Genomic DNA, 17,111 nt, shown 5'->3' with positions numbered 1-17,111 from the left:
GGGATCTCTTGGGGGGGGGGGAGAGGAGAAAGTGGCTACATCTTAACTGTATAGCACGCTCACGTGGGCACATGTCAACTCATGGCTTCCTTTCCACACTTTCCGCAGCAATTATCTACGCACAGCCAAGACTGGCACTGAAATTGCCAGATGGGTTTATCTCCCCTCTCCTGCTCTGGGGGTTCCCTTTCTTCTTCTGCATCTGGCCACCATACACAGAACCTCTCCCATCTCAGAGAAAGAGATCACAGAGAGCATATTGTTAAGCATCCTCTGCTTCCCAGAGTGGTGAGGACCTCTCCAAGTACAATGTTATAGGGCTTACTGGGCAATCCTATAATCCCACCTACTTAGCACTAAGTCCCACTGAGTTCAATGGGCCTTATCCTGAGCAAGTGGGTATAGGATTGCACCCTTAGCTTCCTTTAGACAAGCAGACTCCTAAAAAAGGCAGAAAACCCACTGGTTCCATATCAGATTCCCAAGAACAGGGGAAGGCCCCGACCCTGGTCTGCTTATGTCTAGCTAAATCCACAATTCTTCTTGCCACTACATAACCTTTCTCTAAATTAAAACTTGCTTTTTACATGTTACATTACATAATTATATTTGTATTTTGCCTTTTCTCCAAGGGGCTCAAGGCAATGGTCCTCCCTGCCTCCATTTTACCCTTGCAACAATCCTGTGTGTTAGCTTAGGCCCAATATGGGCTGAAGGCCAACAGTGAGGTTCACAATGGAGCTTCTCTGCCCCTCCCATTACCCTGGATCTATATTACATTCTAAGCACAGAAGAGGCATTGCAGAGTTGGAAGAGACTCTGAGGATCATGTAGTCCAGCCCCCTGCAATGCATGACTATGCAGCTGTCCCATATGGGGATCGAACCTGCAACCTTGGCATTATCGGCACCATGCTGTAACCAACTGAGCTGCCCAACCTCCCTGGATCTCCTCAATGAGTCAACTTTCACCACCTTCTGAGAAATCCCAACATCTAAACAAACAAACCATTGCTGCAAACTACAGTGGTACCTCGGGTTAAGTACTTAATTCGTTCCAGAGGTCTGTTCTTAACCTGAAACTGTTCTTAACCTGAAGCACCATTTTAGGTAATGGGGCCTCCTGCTGCTGCCGCGCCGCTGGAGCAAGATTTCTGTTCTTATCCTGAAGCAAAGTTCTTAACCTGAAGCACTATTACTGGGTTGGCGGAGTCTGTAACCTGAAGTGTATGTAACCTGAAGCGTATGTAACCCAAGGTACCACTGTATTCTTAACAGAATACTCTGGAACTGGCCACCCACTTTGGACTCGGCTTATGACAAGATGTATGTTGGACGTTCCGAATTACTTGCCTTACCCATACATTCCAGGGGTGTGAAGCAAGCACTGCATTAGTTCCTGGTCAAAATGCCTTCCTACATTACAGGGGACTTTAAATATAGAGTGTCAATCCATGGCGAGGCTTCAGAGCAGCATACGTGCGATCCAGGGCAGGTAAAGACTGTATGGCCCTTCGCTATTGTCATTTTATGTGGCATGCAGACACAGAGTAATTGCAGCCAGGGCTGGCTGTACATCAAAGGGCTATAGGCTGTTAAAGTACATTAAGAGTCGTGAGCCAACAGCCTTCTAAAAAGAAAGGGGTTTAAATCAGTATTTAGCTCAGCAATGATGGCTAATCAGCAGCAGTGGAGAAACGAAGCCAAAATAGTCCAGCAATTGGTATTTGTCCTCCCAAGTATGGCAAGATGACATAGCTCCATGATCACGAAAGGCAGAGTTATTTCCAGTTCTACCAGCTGCCCCTTGCCAAACACACCAGAACTTGTAGAGGACCATGAATATGAATTAAGTCAAAATGTATATAGGAAGCTGCCTTATGCAGAATTGGACCCTTGGTCCATTTAACTTGTATTGTCCACAATGACAGACAGTGTTTCTCCTGGGTTTCAGAGTGCTGACATTTCCAGTCCACATGGAGATTTTGTCTACGAAATGGCCCCAATCTCCCTTCCTCAGCAACCCAACAGACAGCCAGGGGAGGGATGGATAGATCCCTTTGACAGATGTCTGAAGTGATAGCTTGCAAGGGGCTCCCACCACACACTCCTCCTTCCATTGCTCCATCTGCACACCCACACCCATTTACCCCCTCCTTGTTCTCCCTCCAGGCTCGTACCTCCCATTAAATTATGTCATGAGCCATATGTTCCCCAGCTGCGCTCTACACGCCCATATTTCTGTAATAGCAAAATGAAGTATTGGTACTTGTAAAAGCGGTCAATGAGTGAGAGCCAAAGTGATCACTAGGGAAGTCTGGCAATACTTTCAATTTTTGCATGGATATTATTATTTAATGAAAGTTTCTGGATGTTGATGGAGCATGCAAGTTACAGGAAGCAAAAGAGGTCATTCTTGACGGCTCTATTCTGATCAGAGGCACTAGGAGAATGGAATTGATTTAATCCAAGTTCTTAGATGCTGCAAAGGAATTGCTGGAGCGGGACTAACATACTCGGAATCCATACCCCCCACCCCCCCAAATTACGGTTGCTCTTCTTCTTTTGAGGGATATTGCACTGTAATAACAAATATAATAGAAGCACGGAGCATAAGAATAGTGGGAAGAAATCCATTTCTCACATGACAATACCCTGATGATTTGGGGAAGGGGAATACTGCTCAGTGAATAGCTTCCACAGCCTTAAATCATGTGAACTGCAATTCTTCCGGCATCATGTTCGCAGGGTTGACTGAAATTTTGTACAAGACAGCAGGGGGACACAGCGCCTAAGACTACGAGCTACAAAGCTGCTTCTTCAAATCTTACCTCTGTCATTTTATTATGGGGCACTGGCACTACTCCCCCCCCCACCAAGTATCATAATTGCTCATGAAGATCTGCTGTCTCAATAGACAAGGTGCTGTTTTTGCACTCATTCAATATCCTGTCTCTTGGCCTTTCAAATACTTGCATTTTCCCTCTTTGATAACCAGAAACTTTCCTGCAGTTGCTAATTAAAAAATATATCAATGGATACTTAATGTCCATTTGTTTGTATGAACTGCCCTTTTACTTAACTATCTCCTGTGGTCAAGCTGAATGGGTTCATTGCTACTACATTTCTAATGGCCAGAACAAAATGCCAGAGGCATCACCTTCACTCAAAGCATCCATGATAGAGTAACCCAAGCTGATTATGAGCAAGCCAAGCAATGTTATCCCACAATGAATTCTGAAAAGGCAATAGATAATAAAGAACATGTAACTGATACAAAAAATGGCAGGCGTGAAATACCTTTTTCAACTTAAACAATATTTATTTGCCACTATGCAATGCCTGCTGCTGGTGCAGGCATAGAAACACACATCATGATGCCAGAACTAACATCCAGAACCCTAGATGTTGCTGATAAAGACACCTGCCATTGCTGGGGTTCTAAATTCCAGTCATATTAAAAACTCTAGCTATAAAAAAAAACCACGTTGGTAGTGCACGTGGTTGGCTTCAACCATCAACCCTGCCCTGCAAAAAGATGAAGCAGAGTCATTTTGGAAGTCAATATGCTTAAAATTCCCCAGGAAACAATAGCGGTGAAACCAAAAGTCTTTTTTAAAAACAATCAGACTGCTGCTTCATTGCATACTAGCTCTGACATGCACACCTGCCTAGGGGATAGAGAACGCCGCCTGTTGATTCAGAAGGGCTTGTTCAAAACTCTGCCTCTGGGCCATTCTAGGCCCACCATGGAAAATTACTTGGTGGCTAGCTTTCCTTGGGCCTACTTAGAGCAAGGTATTGGCCCATCACCTCCTGGCAAATAGAAGGGGAAGAAACGGAGGCAGTGAGAGATTTTACTTTCTTGGGCTCCATGATCACTGCAGATGGTGACAGTAGTCATGAAATTAAAAGATGCCTGCTACTTGGGAGAAAAGAAATGACAAACCTATACAGCATCTTAAAAAGCAGAGACATCACCTTGCCAACAAAGGTCCGTATAGTTAAAGCTATGGTTTTCCCAGTAGTGATGTATGGAAGTGAGAGCTGGACCATAAAGAAGGCTGATTGCCGGAGAATTGATGCTTTTGAATTATGGTGCTGGAGGAGACTCTTGAGAGTCCCATGGACAGCAAGAAGATCAAACCTATCCATTCTGAAGGAAATCAGCCCTGAGTGCTCACTGGAAGGACATGTCATGAAGCTGAGGCTCCAATACTTTGGCCACCTCATGAGAAGAAAAGACTCCCTGGAAAAGACCCTGATGTTGGGAAAGATGGAGGGCACAAGGAGAAGGGGATGACAGAGGACGAGGTGGTTGGACAGTGTTCTCGAAGCTACAAACATGAGTTTGACCAAACTGCGGGAGGCAGTGGAAGACAGGAGTGCCTGGCGTGCTCTGGTCCATGGGGTCACAAAGAGTCGGACACAACTAAATGACTAAACAACAACAACAAGCAAGCAACCTTTATACTGTGGAAGGCCACATACCTTTGGGCATAGACTATGTGTCAGTACTGTAGTGGGAAGAGTCTCAACCAAGGATGGGGGGGGGGTGCCAGAGACAATAGTGTTCTGCATTAACCAAAGAAAAATACTGATCTTGAAATTTTAAAAAGTTATTATTTTCTCAAATACAATGCCGCCCCTTCCAATTGTTCTGAAACGAAAAGCAAAGAAGGAAAATATGGAGGAAATGAAGAGAAGGAAGGAACTCTGATGAGAGGAAAGAATGGGGCAGCCTCAGAAGATGTTGGGGGCTACATAAAATAGGCTACAGGATGCCCACCTGTGACTTAGACAAATGGTTGGCCACTCTTTGGCTACATGGAGATGGGGAAAGGACAGGCAGGCAGGATTCTTCTGATTTGGTTCAGAGGTTTATAATCTCTAGGGAGGCCCACCTTCTCATAGCACTGGGAAAGTTTACAGATAAGATCACGGTCACCTGTGAAGGCCGCACACACCATTATTTTGGCTTCCTTCCCAACTTGGCAGCAAGCTCCCTGAAGCAAGCTTGTGGAGGAGCCCACAGGGACGAAGGAGAAAGGCAACCGAGCTGTGTTTGTGGCCCTGTGTCAACAACACTGGGCTACAGAGAACACCGAAACTGCTTTTCACACCTGCCTGCAAGAAGAAGATATTCGGTTCCAGAATTTCAGGCGCTGGAAGCTGCAGGGTGACCTTAAAATCTCACACGCCTGCTTCTCTTTCCTCGCTGCCACCACTCAGCCACTTATTTTTAGATAAATGACAAGGCGTTAAGCACAATGCTCCATTTCATGGGAACACAAAGATATGCCTTCACCTGTCACCCTTCTGATTGACTGCGGCTCCTGTGCTGCATGCTTTTGAAGACGCAACAGAGATCAGATCACCTGGACCTCCCAGAAGGGAATAACTGAAAGTTCTGCCAGCCATCAATTAATTTTTGAGCTTTTGTTATTATTATTTTATGTTGGAAGCTATTTAGTTATGTTGGAAGCTATGTAGCTATTACATATTACGTAAGTGTTCAGTTAAGGGACGCGGGTGGCGCTGTGGGTAAAACCTCAGCGCCTAGGACTTGCCGATCGTCAGGTTGGTGGTTCGAATCCCCGCGGCGGGGTGCACTCCCGTTGCTCGGTCCCAGCGCCTGCCAACCTAGCAGTTCGAAAGCACCCCCAGGTGCAAGTAGATAAATAGGGACCGCTTACTAGCGGGAATCATAGAATCATAGAATCATAGAATCATAGAATCATAGAATCGTAGAGTTGGAAGAGACCACAAGGGCCATCGAGTCCAACCCCCTGCCAAGCAGGAAACACCATCAGAGCACTCCTGACATATGGTTGTCAAGCCTCTGCTTAAAGACCTCCAAAGTAGGAGACTCCACCACACTCCTTGGCAGCAAATTCCACTGTCGAACAGCTCTTACTGTCAGGAAGTTCTTCCTAATGTTTAGGTGGAATCTTCTTTCTTGTAGTTTGGATCCATTGCTCCGTGTCCGCTTCTCTGGAGCAGTAGAAAACAACCTTTCTCCCTCCTCTATGTGACATCCTTTTATATATTTGAACATGGCTATCATATCACCCCTTAACCTCCTCTTCTCCAGGCTAAACATGCCCAGCTCCCTTAGCCGTTCCTCATAAGGCATCGTTTCCAGGCCTTTGACCATTTTGGTTGCCCTCTTCTGGACACGTTCCAGTTTGTCAGTGTCCTTCTTGAATTGTGGTGCCCAGAACTGGACACAGTACTCCAGGTGTGGTCTGACCAGAGCAGAATACAGTGGCACTATAACGCCGTGGGAAGGTAAACGGCGTTTCCGTGTGCTGCGCTGGCTCGCCAGATGCAGTTTGTCACGCTGGCCACGTGACCCGGAAGTGTCTGCGGACAGCACTGGCCGCCGGCCTCTTAAGTGAGATGGGCGCACAACCCTAGAGTCGGACACGACTGGCTCATATGGGCAGGGGTACCTTTACCTTTAAGTGTTCAGTTACGCCGACATAAATATGGCAAATATCCAGGTGTTGTGTTTTATATGAGACCTTTTGTGTGAGGATATGTGATGCCAGTTGATAACTGATCTTTTTCAGTATTGCGGGTCTGTACAAATGTACCAGTGTGAGAACGGCAAAGGCAGTCGTGGTGCTTTGCAAAGAGGTTTGCTTCTGTCCCAAAGCGAGCTCTTTAAAAATGGGTCAGAAAGGGTTTTTAATGATATGGAGCCACTGGTCAAGGGACTGTATTATTGGGACACTGCCATCACAAACACACAATTGTATAAATTCCTAGTTCAGTTTTGAAGCTGCTCCCCCCCCCCCGGCAGTTTGGTTTTTTAAAAAAGAAATGAGGTGGAAATGTATAACTGAAACAACATACCTGTGCAATTTTTTTAAAAAATGGTTTGTTTGAAGCATGCATGGGGAAAGGGTTAAGACTGCTGGGTGAATTATCATTTGATATATTAGCATGTGCATCTGAAATGCAAATTCCAAAGCCAGCAATAAGCCAGACTCACACCACAAAGTTAAGAACCCGCTCTTGACTTAAGCCTTCTTACACCATATATTTTCTTCATCCCAATATTACCAGTTCTTTGCTGTAATGTGTAACTTGGATAAATGAATAATCATTTTTAAAAATTCCCCATACCAATGAACCACCACAAGACACACACACACACACACACACACACACGTAAGAACAGAAACCGGATCTTCCATTCTCACTGTTTAAAAATACCATGTAACCAACTAGACTCCTTGACATATCTGCATTTAGCCAAGATACTGAGTTTGAGTTGACATTTTGGTGATATGAACATTCCAGCTGTTGTGTTTGTGGTCTGGGTTCGCCCCTTTCATAAATGCGCAGTTGCTGCTACAGTCATTGAAGTATGAATATCCATGGAGCTTAATTTATGACACAACGGTTATGTCATTTACATTAAAAAAATCTTTTTCTTCCTTGCCCCAAGAGTCTAAGGAGAGTAACCATTTTTCTCTCTGAAAGAAGAAGTGTGCATGCACACTTCTGAAGAAGGTATCTGAAGAAGTGTGCATGTACACGAAAGCTCATACCAAGAACTAACTTAGTTGGTCTTTAAGGTGCTACTGGAAGGAATTTTTTTATTTTTGACTATGGCAGACCAACACGGCTACCTATCTGTAACTGGAACATTTTTCTCTCTTTTATCTTTACAAAATTCTTGTGTGTTAAATCAGGCTGAAAGTGACTTATCCAAAGTGGCCGGGTTTGGACACAACACTAAAAAGTATGATTTAGAGTTGTGCTAAGGAATCCCAGGTTTTTACACTTTCCATTATCTTTTATCCTCTGGTTATAGCTGCGAGGAGGAGATTGGGAGCTTTTGCTTGTTTTTAACTAGCTACATTTTAGCACCATGTCCTAATCTAGACAAAGTGTGGCTAGCGTTAATTACAATTTATTGAAAAGAGCCAATTCAAAATGCAATTCATGAAGGTGGCTTGTTTCAATAAACAATGCTTAATATTAACCTCAATTAACTGGTATGAATTAAAATGGAAGTGAAAGCTTCTGTTCTCCAACTCAGCCATGTCAGAGAAAGAAAGGAGAGAGGAAGTTCACAATCCCAAGTCTCGTTCATATACTGTGATGCTAAACCAGGCACGGCCAAACTTGGCCCTCCAGCTGTTTTAGGACTACAACTCCCATCATCCCTAGCTAACAGGACCAGTAGTCAGGAATGATGGGAATTGTAGTCCAAGAACAGCTGGAGACCCAAGTTTGGGAAATGCTGATCTACAGGATTAGGTACCCTTTGGTTTAGCACAACATTTGAATGAGGTAAATGAGACCATTGCAGAAGAAATATTCACACCTGGACCTCTTTTCTAAAGATGGAATTCTCTGCCCTGATGGTGATTTTATATATATATATATATATATATATATGCTTTCGTAGATTTTCACGGGTACAGGAATGCAGGTTTTGTTGTCTTCGGGTGTCTTCCCGTGTAAGAGTCGGGGTGTCTGTGCGACGTTTCGACGAGGTCTCACTCGTCATCTTCAGGCTGGTGCTTTCGGCTTCTTGTTACTGGAACAGAGCAGAGTCTGGTGTTTGAGTTCCTATAAATACTGTTGAGGGGTGTGGTGTATAGCCTCCAACGTTCTGGGCAGAGAGGAAGTTCCTAGATTAGTGTGCCTTTTCTTCTTTTGTTCCTTAATTACTTGAGGGATATCTTGGGTGATTTCATGAGTGATATTCTGAATACCACTGGGTGGGTCATTAAGTGTAGATTAGTTGCTAAAGCATGTGTTGGTGCCTTTTCTTCTTTTGTTCCTTAATTACTTGAGGGATATCTTGGGTGATTTCATGAGTGATATTCTGAATACCACTGGGTGGGTCATTAAGTGTAGATTAGTTGCTAAAGCTTTCGTGTCTTCACCTCTTGAGCTTGTGAAGAGTTTTTCTGAGAAGATGGCTGTGCTGCATTTAGTTGTGCTCTGGCTTGGCTTCGTGTATAGGGGCGAGCTGTGGTTTTGTGCCTTGTGCCAGCCAGATCTGTGTAGGGATTGCAGGGGGGTGCAGCATCCGGAGGTGCCACTATAGTTTGGCTACTGGATGGAGTCTGTAATATGTCTGTGGAGAGGGTCTGGGTTTGGGTCTGGTGTGGTTGATTGGTGACGGCGTTCTGTGTGCCTCTGCTTCTGGTGTCGGTTTTTGTGGGGAGGGCTAATTTCCAGATGTCTGGCAGGCGGGACGTGTCGTCACGCTTGTTCATGTTGTGAGGGTGTTTCTCTATCTCGATGGCTTCCATGATTATTCTCTTGTGGTGATGTTCCATGTTAAAGAGCAATTTGGAATCTGCAAAATTAATTTCGTGTCCTGTTTCTTTCATGTGTTGGAAAAGAGAGGAAGTTTTTTCTTCTTTTTTGACGGCATTCTTGTGTTCTGCGATACGTGCATTTATTCGTCTGTTTGTTTGTCCAATGTACGTGGCTGGGCAGATATAAGGTGCCCTTGATATAAGGAAGGAGGGCCATGCCATTGTTTTCTTCTGTGTCTTGGTTTTTGGGGGGTGTTTCTTTTTGGATTAGCTTCGTAACCCTGTTTTTCTGGTATTGCTAATCGCCAATGGATACCAGAAAAACAGGGTTTTTCTGGCCCTCCTTCCTTATATCAAGGGCACTACAGACAAAATCAGCAAAATCCTCCATAAACACAATATCAAAACAGCCTTCTGCACCAACCAAAAAATAGCCAATATCCTCAGAAACCCAAAAGACAAAATCCAGCTGGAAAACCAAGGGGTCTATGAAATACCCTGCAAAGTCTGCCCAGCCACGTACATTGGACAAACAAACAGACGAATAAATGCACGTATCGCAGAACACAAGAATGCCGTCAAAAAAGAAGAAAAAACTTCCTCTCTTTTCCAACACATGAAAGAAACAGGACACGAAATTAATTTTGCAGATTCCAAATTGCTCTTTAACATGGAACATCACCACAAGAGAATAATCATGGAAGCCATCGAGATAGAGAAACACCCTCACAACATGAACAAGCGTGACGACACGTCCCGCCTGCCAGACATCTGGAAATTAGCCCTCCCCACAAAAACCGACACCAGAACCAGAGGCACACAGAACGCCGTCACCAATCAACCACACCAGACCCAAACCCAGACCCTCTCCACAGACATATTACAGACTCCATCCAGTAGCCAAACTATAGTGGCACCTCCGGATGCTGCACCCCCCTGCAATCCCTACACAGATCTGGCTGGCACAAGGCACAAAACCACAGCTCGCCCCTATACACGAAGCCAAGCCAGAGCACAACTAAATGCAGCACAGCCATCTTCTCAGAAAAACTCTTCACAAGCTCAAGAGGTCAAGACACGAAAGCTTTAGCAACTAATCTACACTTAATGACCCACCCAGTGGTATTCAGAATATCACTCATGAAATCACCCAAGATATCCCTCAAGTAATTAAGGAACAAAAGAAGAAAAGGCACACTAATCTAGGAACTTCCTCTCTGCCCAGAACGTTGGAGGCTATACACCACACCCCTCAACAGTATTTATAGGAACTCAAACACCAGACTCTGCTCTGTTCCAGTAACAAGAAGCCGAAAGCACCAGCCTGAAGATGACGAGTGAGACCTCGTCGAAACGTCGCACAGACACCCCGACTCTTACACGGGAAGACACCCGAAGACACCAAAACCTGCATATATATATATATATATATATATATATATATATATATATATATATATATGATTACACCAGAGGCTACATGTACCTGGTGGTAAAAGTCCCACACAACTTACCGGTAAATTGTAAGAACTATTCCTGATACAGTGCCTAGGTGCCACTTTTATTTGTAATAAGGGTAATATAACAAACAGCCCATAAAACTTTATTCCTGACAAAAAGGAGCTTCTTGTCTGGTTTATGACGCTTTTATAGAGAGGACAGTATAAAAGTGAGATAGGACAGTATTGGAAATTACAGCTTTGTGTGATATCATCACTCAAATGGATAGCTGGTTGGATGTTCTGAGAGCAGCTTCTAGGTATCTCTTATTTCCTTATTCCCCATGAGCAAACAGTCAATTATCATGGCAAGAGAAAAGCTACAGGAAAGTTGAGAGACTCCCGAAAATACTCATAAAAAGATGAATAAATGTATATAAGAAATAGGAACAAACGTGAAAGGTTGATATGCAATTTCCTAATAAAAGTGTTAAAACATGTATCTACAAAAAATATTTTTGTATATTTTTTATTTTGTATATTCATGTTTGCAAATCAGTCTCAAGAATGGAATCACTGTGTGTCATGAATAACAAATCCAGCTCCTGCTCTGTTGCTCAGATGCTGGTCTAGCATCTATTTCTGGATTTGCCTTATCCTAACATGAATACTAAAGCCAAATTTAATTTTTCCTGACATTAGCACAGCAATTTAGTGCTCAAATTTTGAAAAATACTAATCCCAAAACTTTCCATGGCAAATGCTAGGGCTGATCATACCCTCTATCTTGCAGATATTAATATACACAGCCATAAGAAGTCTGGCACCAACTGGTATCTGAAAACCACTTACTATGTTAATTTTTTGCCAACATGAAATGACTACGGTGTTCTTGTCTGTAAACACGTAGTTAATGAATATTGAAGACTGGATCCCTAATGTACCCATGAACTATGAAGCTCCGATAGGCTCATCACAGATTTTGGGGGAACAAGGCATTTGTATTATTTATACATACACAAAATTATACATGCATGGAAGACAAGGAGTGACTCATGGGTGTCTATGTGCAATACAACTATTACTGGACTTTACCACTTCAAATAACAGATGGGGGCATAATACGTTTTAATGCTCTCCTTAAAAAAACAAAACCCCAAAATATCCTGTAGCTAGAAAACTAGCATGTCAGGAGAAACATTCTAGCTGCTTCCCTGATATGCTAGCTTTGTATGCGCAATGATACTTCTTTTTTGCAATATATAGAAGCTTTCTAATCTGCAATCCCATAAATCACCTTCCACCTTTGCCTGCTCAAAGCAATAAACTTCTATGGGGCATTTCCAGCTTCAGTATCTATCACCAGAGCCCCAAACTTGGAAGATCTACACCAGGAGTAGTCAACCTTTTTATACCTGCCACCCACTAATGCCGCCCACTAATTTCCTTACTGTGCACCAGTGCTCAATGGAAGGATTCCGCTTGTGCCGTAGAACCCCGTACCGCCCACCAAGAATCCTGAAACGCCCACTAGTGGGCAGTAGGGACCAGGTTGACAACCCCTGATCTACACTGCAGCTCTGGATTTGGGTATGGATGTCACAGCCACAGCCTAATCCTGTTAATACTTCTTTTCCCTTAGAAGATTCTTACATAGTAGAATCATAGAATCATAGAGTTGGAAGAGACCACAAGGGCCAGAGAGTACTTTTCTCTCTGAGGAAGAAAAGCCAGGTAGAATAGAGAAGGGGGGGAATCATCTTACTTTGGAGTGAAAAACCTTTCTGACCACTGCAAAACAGAGAATCATAAGCACAGTCTGGAATCTAGCCTCCTCCCGGCAGAAAGCCTCACGGGTTTAAAATCCTACCATGAAGTTTTTCATGCACATTCCTCCATAGGTGCTCTTCAACAGAGCTAAAATGCCACAGGAACAGTATATGCACCTGGATCATTCAGAATTAAACATGAGAAGACTGGGATGGGAGGAAGCTTGGAAAACAGGAGAGGTGCCAAGCACAGTGGAGAAGACATAGTAATTAAGAGCTTTTATAGGTTCATTGCTTAGACTACTTTAGTTCATTTTAGTGGTCTCCTGCACTCCAAACAACTACAAATCATTATTCATATTTCCCAAAGAAACATTGGGTGGCACCCAATTTTGCACAAGGGGGCTTCCCCCTCTTCCCTTCCCCCTGCTGCCACGGTGCCCCCTCCCTCCCACAGTGCTCCAGAGGGTCCCCAAACTATTCAGAATAATTTATGGGGGCTGCATGAGAGAAGTAAAGGATAGAGACTCCATTCTGCTGGAGAGCAGACACTGCTGGATTTCACAAATGGTTGAGGACCACATAGTATAGGGAAGGAAATTTAAACATCCATGCAGCCACACTTGCCTGGATATCTCTTTTATTTCCAGTTATCTATCTTGCTGCTACATCCAAAGCATTTAGAATAAGCATATTGATAATTCATTTTCTCTTAGGCCTACCCAGCTCACTTCTATGCATGGTAAAATCGCGAGTGGGCTTTTATCTCACACGCTTCCGCCCTGCTCCCCAAATGTGGAAATTATGCTTTATTGTGGATATTGAACCTGTAGTAGAAAGCAATTTCAGAGTCCAAGGTACAGTTACTCTTGCCTCCAGATAAATGAAGGCTCTCCTGGTTTGAGGTTCACTTCTGAGAGGAGGAGAGGAGAAGTGTTCAGACCTGAAGCCCACTCCTGATCTCACCACACAGAGAGTTGAGGTAGGCAAGTAACAGCTAAACAGCCCCATAGTCTTCAGCATGATTTCTGTGGCCCGGTCTCAAGAGAAGTGGTTCATCTTTTTAACAGCCCTGTGGCTACAGGTGAGAAGTTGATCTGTGGCCTTTCCCAACCCACTTTCCCCTTGTTCCTGCAGCTGACCCACTCCCCCAAGAAACCCTCTGCTGCAAGGAACACTACTCTCATGGTGCCCCACAGCAGGTGAGAGGGATGGGTGGCCTACGAGACCAGGTACAGAACTGTAGCTTCTTCCATAGAGACAGGATGTTTGGGTCGGAACCTACAATGCAATTCTATACATGTCAACTCAAAGTAAGTCCTATTGTGTTCAATGGAGCCTACTATCCAAGTTGGTGGGTAAAGGATTGCAACTGGCCACCAAAATTTCTGAAATTTATGAGAAATTCTCATGTTTTGATTTTAGACTATTCAAATACATTGCAAATACATTTTTTTTTTGTTCTGTATGCTTCTAAATAATTGGAAGGTACATTTCAGGCAGCAGTCATAAATAAACCCAAGTACTTAACTCCAAAGTGTACATTCTTTGTGTCTAATTATGTAGGTAAAAGGAAAATTGACTGCAAGCACCATTAGGGAGTCAGAGTCGTCCCCCGTCCCTCCCCCAAATTATCTTGATCCTTTTAGGAAGTCCCTGAAATAGATGGCTCCCCACCAGCAGGCCTTCCTCTGGTTAGGTCGCCAATAGTTCTTAAGGAAAGTGGAAGACTGGAATTGCAATAAATAGAATAGTCAAGGCTAATTGCACCAATTAAGGAATGCATTACTTGAAGCAGAAAATAGCAGGTACCTTTTTAATGCAAGGCATTGTTTTTCACACCCCGGAGGCCTACACTACTGAATTTAAGCTTATCCTATTAATTTGAAAAACTTTGCTGGAAAAGCACACCAGCGTCTTTTTCAGATGCTGAAAACGTTTCAGCCTCTCTCTGGCACTGACAATTGCAAACCATTCTGGTAGCTTAACTATTTGATCTGAACGCAGGAAAGGAGGAGATAAGCCTTACCAGGATGAGATACAAGGGGAACAGAAATAAGAGCTTGGTGTGATTGTTATTATATTTTCTGGGTAAGTCATCCGGTTTGCAAACACTCGGCTCCACCCTTGTCGATGTGGACTTTTAGTTTGCAGAGTATGGGCAACGTTATGCAAAACAGAGTCTCTTTATCACCAGATACACTTTTGCAGACAGAAACATTTGTGGGGAGAGGGAGAGAGAAGATCGGCTGCTAAAATATTTTCTCTGAATCAGAGAAGGCGCAAATGCAGCACACAATTTTTTTTTGGGGGGAGGGGTAACACTGTATTAATGCTATCTTCATAGACACCCCCTCCCATTTTTAACCAAATACAATCTCCCTCTCTCTCTCATATCTGCCCAGGTCAGATCACACCATTACAAGCAGGTTTGCTTCCTTATCCAAGCAAATCTCGAGAGGTATTTTGAGTTGTTAGCACTTACTCTGGAGATGGTCAGAGGCATATTGAAGTCCTTGCCCCCTTGCAGTCGGAACCCCCATGGTCCGGGTCCGTTGAGAGTCACGCTGTAAGACATATTATCTCTCTTTTACGCCAGGAACCCCAGCAGCTCTGTGAAACAGAGGGAGGGGGGGGGGACACAGGTGGATATTTTGGTTTTTTAAAAAAGGAGATATTCTTTTCTCTCGCTCTCTCTCTTTCAATTTAAAGCAGAAAAATCAAGATCTTTTTTGTCTCTTGCCTGGTCAGTCCTGCCGAAGTGTCACCTAAGAATAGATAGGAGTTATAATGCGGATACTGATATCCCTGATGAGGGAGCCCATAAAAGGCTTGTAACCAAACACCGGCTATGCGAAACCTCTGTGACTCAGAGGTCTAATATAGTCCCCCCCTGGGAGGTTAGCAGACCTTTCTAGACTCCTCAGGTCCCCTCCTCAGACTCAAAGCCACTTTTCTAAGATAATGAAGAGGATGTCGTTTTTTAAGCGTGTCAGCCGCTTAAAAAACAATGGCATTAAAAGGAACCTCTGGCCGATATACTCACTTGTCAATAGCATCGTTCTCAAGGCTTCCCTAGTGTACAGTCCCTGACCTATGTCAAATGTGTTTCTGTGACTCTTGTGTGTGAAAGAGAGAGCATTAAATGCACCATTGTGTGGTTCTCTTTTCATACGACTAGGGTTTCTGGAAAATGAGGAGAAGCAATAAAGGGGAAGGAAGAGGGACTGCACCCCTGTTTTAAAACATATCACGTTTGAAATGTTAAGGCTGCACAACCTTAGGAGTTTGCCCCCTGGCTTGGGAAGCCAGGCCTCAGGATATTTTGCTGCCTGAGGTGAGCAGCCAATGGTGTCCCCTGCCCCAAACCAAGGGGTATATAGCCCCTAAGTCAGTCAAGGTATTTTGTCAACTGAGGCAGAAAAATACACCAAGCCCCTATCCCTGGTCAAACAAACAAACAAACAAACAACCCACCATCAGCAACAAATTGAATAACTATTTCCTTTTTGTGACAGCCTCAGTCAGCTGCCTGAGGCAACTTCCTCCCTCTGAGGCTTGACCCTCCTTGATGGCCTCATTCTCTTCAATGTTCATGCAGAGGCTTCTTAGATACAGTGGTACCTTGGGTTAGTACCGTATTTTTTGCACCATAACACTCACTTTTTTCCTCCTAGAAAGTAAGGGGAAATGTCTGTGCATGTTATGGAGGGAATGCCTACGGGTGGCATGCCTACGGATTTTCCTCCTCTAAAAACGTGCGTGTTATGGTCGGGTGCGTGTTATAGAGCGAAAAATACGGTACTTAATTCGTTCCGGAGGTCCGTACTTAACCTGAAACTGTTCTTAACCTGAAGCACCACTTTAGCTAATGGGGCCTCCTGCTGCCACCGCGCGCTGGAGCACGATTTCTGTTTTCATCCTGAAGCAAAGTTCTTAACCTGAAGCAATATTTCTGGGTTAGTGGAGTCTGTAACCTGAAGCATATGTAACCTGAAGCGTATGTAACCTGAGGTACTGGAGAAAATTGAGCCGGCCTCCATCATGTTGCACACTGTGTGTGCATCGGGGGCCTCTCGTGTTTAGCACCCCGTCCATAGGCTCCATATTTATTGTGTTTATATCCGATGTTTTCTCTAAGGAGCTCCAGGTGGCATACATGGTTCACCCCTTCTCATTTAATCCCCACAGCAACCCTGTAGGCTGAGCATCAATGGCCGGCCCAAGGTCACTCAGTGAGCGTCATGGCTGAGTGGAGATTTGAACCCTGGTCTCCAAAGCCCAAGTCCAACACTCTAACCACTACACCACACTGGCTTTCATCTGCACCATATATTTAAAGCACATGGCTTTCCCCCAAAGAATCCTGGGAGCCATCGTTTACCCCTCACAGGGCTAAAATTCCCAGCAGCCTTAAAGTTTATTTAAATGTGCTTTAAATTTATAGTGTAGTTGTGACCTTTTTTTTATACAGAAGGTTTTCTTTCTCCTGTAACACACCAGAATGAATGCATCTTGGGACAGAACAGTCCTAAAAAACCTGCCCAATACCAAACCAAATGCAACCCAGCAGCCATGTTCCAGAGGTGCAGGGGCTGGTGTTGCGCATGA

At 44.0% G+C, this 17,111-nt stretch overlaps 1 protein-coding gene across 14 annotated transcripts in view; it reads right to left on the bottom strand.

Moving 5' to 3' along the window:
• LDB3 (LIM domain binding 3) overlaps nt 1-17,111 on the bottom strand; it is a 155,936-nt gene that overhangs the window by 125,510 nt on the left and 13,315 nt on the right. For 13 of the 14 annotated variants that reach the window (XM_082222380.1, XM_082222381.1, XM_082222383.1 and 10 more), the window contains exon 1: nt 14,986-15,237. In XM_082222380.1, the coding sequence (XP_082078506.1) occupies nt 14,986-15,078 (93 nt within the window). In that variant the 5' untranslated portion in view covers nt 15,079-15,237. Of the gene's footprint in view, nt 1-14,985; nt 15,238-17,111 lie in introns of those variants that run through there. The other variant, XM_082222374.1, reaches the window with a different exon arrangement.

This window comes from Podarcis vaucheri (assembly GCF_965113315.1).
Source record: "Podarcis vaucheri genome assembly, chromosome: 5".
In the NCBI taxonomy this organism is placed as follows: Eukaryota; Metazoa; Chordata; class Lepidosauria; order Squamata; family Lacertidae; genus Podarcis; species Podarcis vaucheri.
Note: the sequence above shows the minus strand (reverse complement) of the source record. Positions and strands in the feature narration are given on the sequence as shown.